The 8,473-nt window shown below is 36.3% G+C and overlaps 1 protein-coding gene across 1 annotated transcript; it reads right to left on the reverse strand.

Moving 5' to 3' along the window:
• Positions 1–2,125: 2,125 nt before the first annotated feature.
• LOC149707918 (uncharacterized) lies at positions 2,126–7,860 on the reverse strand. Its single transcript, XM_089864172.1, has 2 exons — positions 7,003–7,860; positions 2,126–3,302 (listed from the first exon to the last, which is right to left on the reverse strand). The coding sequence occupies exons 1-2, from the start codon at positions 7,415–7,417 to the stop codon at positions 2,413–2,415; spliced, it is 1,305 nt and encodes a 434-aa protein (XP_089720298.1). The 5' UTR covers positions 7,418–7,860; the 3' UTR covers positions 2,126–2,412.
• Positions 7,861–8,473: the final 613 nt, after the last annotated feature.

Consider the following 8,473-nt stretch of genomic DNA (forward strand, 5'->3'; position numbering starts at 1 on the left):
TCGGAAAGAAGTTTACCCTGGTCACTGACCACAAGCCTTTGGTTTTCCTTTTCGCTGAAGATAAGCCGGTGCCGGCAATGGCTGCGGCCAGGATACAGAGCTGGGCACTCATGCTTTCGGCCTATGATTATCGCATAATCCATAAGAAGGGCGAACTCCATGGTAACGCGGACGGTCTAAGTCGATTGCCATTACCTACGCCTGATTGGGAACCCCCTTTACCGGCAGAAGTTGTCTTATTGATCAATGGAAGAGAGTATAGCCGCCTGTATACCGAATTAATTCGGTATACAGGCGGCCTTTACGTAGCCCCATTTGTTGCCCCCCCCCTTTTCTATCTATCTCGTTCCTCTAGATGGTACCGTGCCTGAAGGGGGAAAATATGGTTGGAGGGGGGGGGACGGCACGTATCACGTGATATTGTTGGCGGGAAATTTGAATTTGTTTTTAGTGTATTGGTACGACGTCATGTGACTTGGTGACGACATTCAGTGTCCATAATGTTATTATTTGGTGTATCTTTAGGCTACTGTATACATTTAGTGGATGATTTAATGGTAATTCTATAGGTTCAGTAGACCCTTTCTACACGCACCCGTCCCGTAATGTTTTTTTTTTTTGAATGATTTTAAGGTCTCTCCATGTATGCTTATGCCATACTAAAGAACTAGATTAGGTTTACGTAGTTTATTGAAAATTAAGCAAAGACTAAGTTCTACAGTAAGGATGTATGCTTTGTATTGTTATTATTAGGTGTATTTTTAGGATATTACGTACATTTAGGGTATAATGTGTTGGTAATTCTATAAGTTCAAGTAAACCCTTTCTACACCGTCCTGTATGATTTTAAGGTATCCATGTATGTTTATGTTATACTAAAGAACTAGTTTTAAGTGAGCTAAGGTTTACATTGAAAAAAGGTTCAACTAACCCTATGATGCGGTACTACAGTAGGGTGTTATAGCTAGTAAACGAAATACAAGGTTAGAACAATAGTACATTTTAATACCATAAACGTGGTATTACGGCAGTTTTTGCACAGTTTGGCATTTGATTAGAAGTTAAAATGAAGCAGTACAGCTAAAAAAACTCAGAACATAAGGATTACATTAGTTTTAATACGAATTTGGAGAATAAGTACAATTACTTGAGTTAAAATGCGAAATATTACTAAAAAACATTAGAAAATACGGGTTACGTAGAATACATGGCAAACAAGCACAATACTAGTTATTAAATTAAACAAACATATAGGATTGACTGAAAAGTATATACGCGCTAAAATACTGATATACAGTTAAAAGGCGCAATCGGTACTGAAAAACATCATCAAAAAGCAAGAATTACACCGATTTTGATAACAAACAAATTCACTAAAATGCAAAATTATTGCTACTTCAAAAAAAATAGTAGTACAAGATGATTAAGCACATAAACATTTACCATCACAGAAAATAGAACAATATTACTGCATGCGAGATTATTAAGTACATATATATCCATGTACCTTCTATAAAACACCATTAATTAAATTGATTCACATTAGTTTTAATACGAATTTGGAGAATAAGTACAATTACTTGAGCTAAAATGCAAAAAATTACTAAAAAAAAACATCAGGACATACGAATTACATAGAATACATGGCAAATAAGCACAATACTAGTTATTAAACTAAAAATCCTCATTGGATTGACTGAAAAATATATACGCGCTAAAATATTGATATACAGTTAAAATGGGCAATCGCTACTAAAAACATCATCAAAAAGCAAGAATTACACTGATTTTGATATCAAACAAATTCACTAAAATGCAAAATTAATACTACTTCAAAAAAAATGGTAGTACAAGATGATTAAGCACATAAACATTTACCATCTTAGAAAGTATAGCAATACTACTGCATGCGAGATTATTAAGTGCATATATACCCTTGTACCTTCATAGAAAATATAACAATACTACTTTTAATATGAATTAAAAGCAATAATGGTTATTATACGATTTCAGTACAAATATCAGGCTAGTTATTAAACTAAAATGTTCACGGGATTGACGAAAAAATATATTTTTTCTGACGCGCTAAAATACTGATATACGATTACTGATAAAAATATGGAAATATTACTAAAAAAACGTTATAATTATCATCAAAAAATAAAAATTACACTTATACAAAACAATTCAATACTTATTTTTATACTAAAGTGCTAATATATACTAATTAAAAAAGCTTACTAAATGCAAAAATATTACCAAAAACGCTGCGTATTCGTTAAAATATTGTTACATATTATTAATTGAAATACGTTAATAATACTAAAAATAATACTTGAGATACTAATTAAAATACTGATACTGGGTATCTAAAATATATACAAGTAACTTATGTGGAAAATGTCAAGGATTCTAGTTAATATAACCGTAGGGGGCAGTTTTATAGTCAGGTAGAATTCTAACTTTATCCACTACGACCTGATATGTTTTGGTTTGGTTGATCGTGATCAGAGTGTGATCTTGTAGACGTCTGATTTGAGGACCAATAGGGACTTGAACCGAGTTCATTAGAGGTTCACCTTCATTTTTTACGCCTAGTAGATTCTTCATTGTTTCAAAATTTATATAATTTTCAGTAGAGGCGTTTAAATAAAATCCTTTAACTTTGATAATGTTAGTTTTTTTGCCGGTTTTAGGGTCTAGAATATCCATAGAATAGTTCTTTGGTCCAGCACTCCCCCATTCGCAAATATACGCATCTGGGCCATAGGGTTCTAGTTCATTTTTTAGTTCCCCTAAATAATCGCCTGTGGGTAGCAAATGTGCGCCGTCTGGCGAGAGGTACACTAAACTATCCGTGTCATAATAAAAACAAAGGTCTCCGACCTTTTCAAGATGTTTTAGTAAATGTAATCGAGCCATAGATGTTGTGTAGCAAGCGATAACTACGTTTGTATGTTTGTGTACGAACTCGTTTTCTAGGATGTGTTCGTACTTTACTAGTACGGTGTTTTCGTTGATTGTTAGTAAACTTTTAACCTCCAAGTCTGGATTTAATATTAATCCGTACAATTTGTTGGCATCTTTGATTAGTTCGGTAGAGGTGTGTCTTGTTTTCTGGCCAAATTTACCCCAAAAAAAGTTGAGCATAAGTTTGCTAAGACATCTGAGACCTTCATTTTTCTCTACTTTAGTGATATCCAGTTCTACACCCTCTTCGTCTTTGAAACTTTTGACATAGTTCTCCTTATCTTCTTGAGTCTGGCAATCTGCCGGGAAGCCGCTAGCTAGGGTTTTGTATTCTAAAAAGGTATTAACATAATCTTTAAACAGTCCTCCCTGTTTTGTTTTGGGGTCGTACTGTGTCACTTTGTATGACCAAGCCTCGTACATTCGTGTGATTGTGTAACCATTCTCTACTGCATGACGTAACTCGTCGACTACCCATGTACCTCTCAATTCTCTTTTTTCAGGAGTATGTTCGCAATCACCTTCAAACTGGGTTTTACAACATGTGTAGCATAATGGAAATGTTAATTTTCCATTAATACGAGCGGGCAGAACGGGATGAATTAGGTTTTGGGCCGGTAATATGTCACATTTAAGAAGACCATCAAACGAAAATATGACAGGAAAATCGTCTAATATGATCTCAGGATGTCCTATAGGTATCTTGGTGGTTTTATTAATGAATGGGTATAGACTTGTGAAATCCACGTAGTGAATTCGCTCCGATCCTGTTGTTTTATGGTATAGTTTTGTTGCGCAACATCTCCCCCCGAAGAATGCATCACGAGGGTCTAATCTTTTTACTATTTTAGGCATAATATCATTATGGTTTAAAAACTCTATTATTTCGGGTTTATTTACTTTTTCCTTCTGCCATGCGCACTCCCATTTGACATTTACTGTATAATTGAGAGATTCTAATTTGGCTAACATGATCATGCTTCTAAAATATCTGGAATTCAAGGTTTGCGCAGGGTCTCCATGCAAAGCCTTGTTTCTGTTTAAAGGAAAGTGTATTTCACACCCATGATAGAAACACCCCCAATACTCGAATATTTCCTTGTTGATTTCACAAAATCCGTCTACTTTAAGTTTTTTGATTCTGGTTTCTTTCCCTCTAAAGGAGGATTGGATAGTTATGTTTCTTTTGTGTGCAGTCCACTCTAACCATTCTATAGCCCCTATCGACTGATTTTCGCTAAGTCTATAATAATTAGCGGGTATGATGCCTATAGTATCAGGTTTAAGATAATTTCGGCGAAACACATAAGAGCACACGCCAGGAAGAGTAATTGCGCCGCAATTAAATGGATCTACGCCAGTTACTTTAATGAGTAGCGTACGGAAAGTTAAACATCCTAGGAATAGTAAAACCGTATCGTTCTCACAATAATAATTGAGTTCACTCAGGAAGTCGAAACCGTGACCTTTACTATCCTCGGAGCTATGCCATTTTAAGAAGATATCTAAATTTTTCCTTGTAAAATATTGACAACCATAAGCTTCGATAGGGGGGAGATTAGTTTCTATAACATAGTTGGTTTCATTCTGTCTATTTACTTCAAAATTATGTTCTACAACATTGAATAAAAAATGTGGAAAATACCCTTTGGCTACGTCGGGTATACCAAAAGTAGAGGGAAACTTTGCTAAAGCTACAGGGATGAAATTATAGGAATCAAGAAATAGCAAGTTAAACAATTTCATTTCTAAAATTCGAGTTCCGTTAATTTTCAAAGATGGAACGAATTTTTCATCTCTATTTATGATTTCTCGAATTAGTAACTGATTATCATAATTACTGCCATAGTGAGACAGTATGATGACGTTCTTAACGGCATGCAACTGCATTAAATAATCTAAAAATAAAGCTATAGGATTACCGCCTGAAAATTGTTGCTTACGCTTACCAAACTGACTACACATATTACAGTTAAAATTTAGGGATGTTTCATCTATACAATGCTCACACACGGTTATGCTGACTAATAGGATAGCCTGGTGTTCATAGGCTCCTAACTTTTCCTGACACACCTTCGTTTGCACGCATTCTACGTCAAAGAAAATGTACATAAGATTTGGCTGATTAGGTCTAGGCTTTTTAACGGATGGCACTTCCAGAGGCTTGGCTTTGATAACCTGGATATAACATAAGTGATTGCTGGGCTGATATTTCTTACAGACCTGGCAATAAATCTCATCACACGTATGCATCTCAGTTCTTCGGGAAAAATCAATAATTTTTAAACAGTCTTTACAGTGAAAAAGGCGCTCACATAGGGACTTTTTACTGCTGGAAGATGCTAAGTGGCTTTGATAGCAATCATCGCCTAAGAATTTCCGTAAGCAAGACTCACAAGCTATCTGGGAACCTTGGCAGATAGTGGGTCTCATGCAACTAAAACAAAAGGCATTACAGTTATGGGACTGTATTCGCCAATAGGGTACGAGACATTTTTCGCAGAATCGGTCGTGGCTAAAAAGTGGCCTTAATTTTGTAATAACGTTATAATGGTTATTTTCATTCAATAAAAAGAGGCGGGGCCTAGTATCATATGGATCATTTTCGCCTAAAATCAAAACAGGGACGCTATTTTCGAATTTGTAGACGAAAATCGAATATTGATTTAAATAAGATTTGAACCTTTCAAACGATTCGGCAGTCCCACACTCACTAACTTTTACATCGGCCTTATAACATAAATCTAAAGCCTCATTTCTTTGTAGTGTGCCCTTTGGATCTATTTTAGATATAGTTAAATATCGCGTTTTTAGAGTCTTGTCACCCGTTGTATCGTCGGCGTAAGCTCTATGAGTCATAGCTACACATAACGCTTGAGCTAAACACAGGTTGTCAGAATTGACTATACGTACAATACCTCGTCTATCTTTACAGAATAGATTGAAAGGTTTAATCCCTCGTGCTACAGGGCGCCCTTTACCCTCCGGTATTCTTACAATGCTAAAAATAATTTTAACAGGACCTAGGAAAAATGCTTCCATTTCGTCATCATAGACAGAGTTGCCAGATAAGTTTTGCAGATCCCGCCCAACCCAAGCGGAAAGCAGCCCAAATTACCGCCCAAACAAAAATTTTGTTTTTGCAAAAAACCGCCCAATTTCCGCCCAATAAAGAAAGTCTTTTTAACAATAAGCCAGGTTATTAACTTACAATATAAACATATTTAATAGACAGTAATATCATAAACTTGTTTAGTTACAGTAGTTTCCCTGATACACTGTCCAGAGAATACGGTATTAACTTCGTTTTCATTTTTCAAATATCTCTTAGCTTAAAAATGTGTTCATTTTTTATTAGATTTTAGACATTTCGACTAGTAGAATCCCTATTTTTTTTAATTTTATAATTGTAGCGCTCCCCGTTTTTAAAATGCCAGTCTACCATTCGCGAATTTCCCGCCTAGAGTTTTCAATCCAGTCCGCTACTAGGGGCTAGGAGCCTAGGGCCTAGAGGCACTGCGTGTTAGATGAATGGGGAAAGGTAGCTAAAGTGGCACAGAACAGAATGAATCTCACGAGTTCCGAGTGGCCGGCCGAACCCCTCCTCCCTTCACTGAATCACTGCGCTTACCCGTAACCGCCGACTCGCAGACCGAGACCGGCAGAAACCTTACCAAAATACCAGCCCAAAAAACCGCCTTCCGCCCAACCATTTTTTTCCCGCTACATAGATCAAAAACAAGCCCAATTTGGGCGGGAAACCGCCCAACTGGCAACTCTGATCATAGAGCATAACACTAAGCTGGTCAAAAAGAATATTGGGGTCTACTTGATCAGCTCTTCTAACGGATAATTCTAGTTCAGACCTACAAATATTCGCCGCACTCTTTAAAGTAATTTGGACGTAGTCTGTAGGTCTATACTTACTAAGGATGCATTTGGTTACGGTACATACACTAGCGACGGGATCGTCAGTAACTCTAAGTACTACCTCTCGGCCATACATGTTAAAATGTTTGTAAAATCTCTCACTTTGCCCTATTATCTCGCAAGAAGGTACGTTGTCAATAGGTGCGGGTTGGTCCGTTTCTCCTCCTCCCCATTGTACGTCGATATCATCGTCAGAAAGCGTCTCTTCAGAACCGTTCTCCCTCTCCAAGGTATCGTTCAATAGTATCTCCTCTGCGGGTGGTCCTTGATCTTTTCCGTCTAAAAATGCGGCTATCTCTTTGTCATATTGCGAGCTGTTGAAGTCGGCGATTTGAGCTTCTTCGTGTATACCCAGCTCAATTTCTTCTTGTCGTTTCGCTAGGCGATCTACATATTCAGTTCTTAAGGGACTCGGAATTAGATCCCTTAGGTTTTCCAATTCTTCTATGGTATTACAGTCCTCTGGTCTATTTATAGTCAGTTCGTTCAATGTTGTACGGAGAGTTTCAGGATCCATGTTTATCTTTCGATGTTTGAAGATCGACTGCGTATTTTGATCATTTCCTAAGCCGCTTTTATACTAAATTTCTTAATAGACACGCCTACATTCCTCAATAATTTAACAATAGCCTTTATTACCTGATCCTATCAGTCACCAGATGTTTTCACACAATGCATTTTCGGAGCCAGGCCTGTTAATAGTTTACCCATTTTATAACAAAATAGCGCTGGCTTTGCTTTATGTCAAATAAATTGTCAACAGAAGAGCGGACTATAAATAGAATTTTGGTATAAACACCGCAAATAAGGGACAATTTTATTGGGGTAATAAATGAAAAACATGGTGTGTAAAAACTTTCTAGTGAGTCTCAATTGTGACAATATCCTTTGTTGTCTTCAAGTCTGATAAATAATAACGTTCCGAATTTCTCTAACAGGTCATAAAAACCATTGTACATTTTTCAAAAAAAATGCCACCTTAAGCTAGCTAAATTTCTTAATAGACACGCCCACGTTATTCAATCGTTTAACAATATCTTGATTTATTGCTTATCAGTCATCAGATGTTTTTCTCTTTATGCATTTTCGGACACACGCCTGTTAATAGTTTACCGATTTTATAACAACAGAACGTTGGATTTGCTTTATGTCAAATAAATTGTCAAGAAAAGAGTGGCCTATAAATAGATTTTTGGTATAAACACCGCAAATAAGGGACAATACTTGTAATAAATAAAAAACAGGGTGCGTAAAGCGTTTCTAGAGATTCTCAATTGTGAAAATATCCTTTGATATCTTCATGTCTGCTAAATAATATGGTTCCGAATTTCCTTAATAGGTCATAAAAACCATTGTACACTTTTCAAAAAAAAATGCTAACCTATGAAAAGATAGTTTCTCACGGTCATGAATCACACTGTGAATGTGTAGGAGAGACGTCAGCCTACACAATTAAAAAAAAGCAATGAATCACAAAATAGATTCCAATGAAAACAATGAAATAGTACTGGTCAACCACCTCCTAAAGCCCTTGCCTGAACGTGTTTACGGAATAGGTAATAAAATATTTCAT

This window comes from Phalangium opilio, unplaced genomic scaffold, assembly GCF_054372755.1.
Source record: "Phalangium opilio isolate 3A_F unplaced genomic scaffold, DU_Popi_V2 ptg000013l_1, whole genome shotgun sequence".
NCBI lineage: Eukaryota > Metazoa > Arthropoda > Arachnida > Opiliones > Phalangiidae > Phalangium > Phalangium opilio.

Excerpts from the sequence above, each read along its gene's own strand:
- LOC149707918 (XM_089864172.1), bottom strand. The coding sequence starts at position 7,417 with ATGGATCCTGAAACTCTCCGTACAACATTGAACGAACTGACTATAAAT. Across the intron at positions 3,303-7,002 it reads TTGCGAGATAATAGGGCAAA|AATACAAAACCCTAGCTAGC; the intron begins GTGAGAGATTTT and ends ATACCTTTTTAG.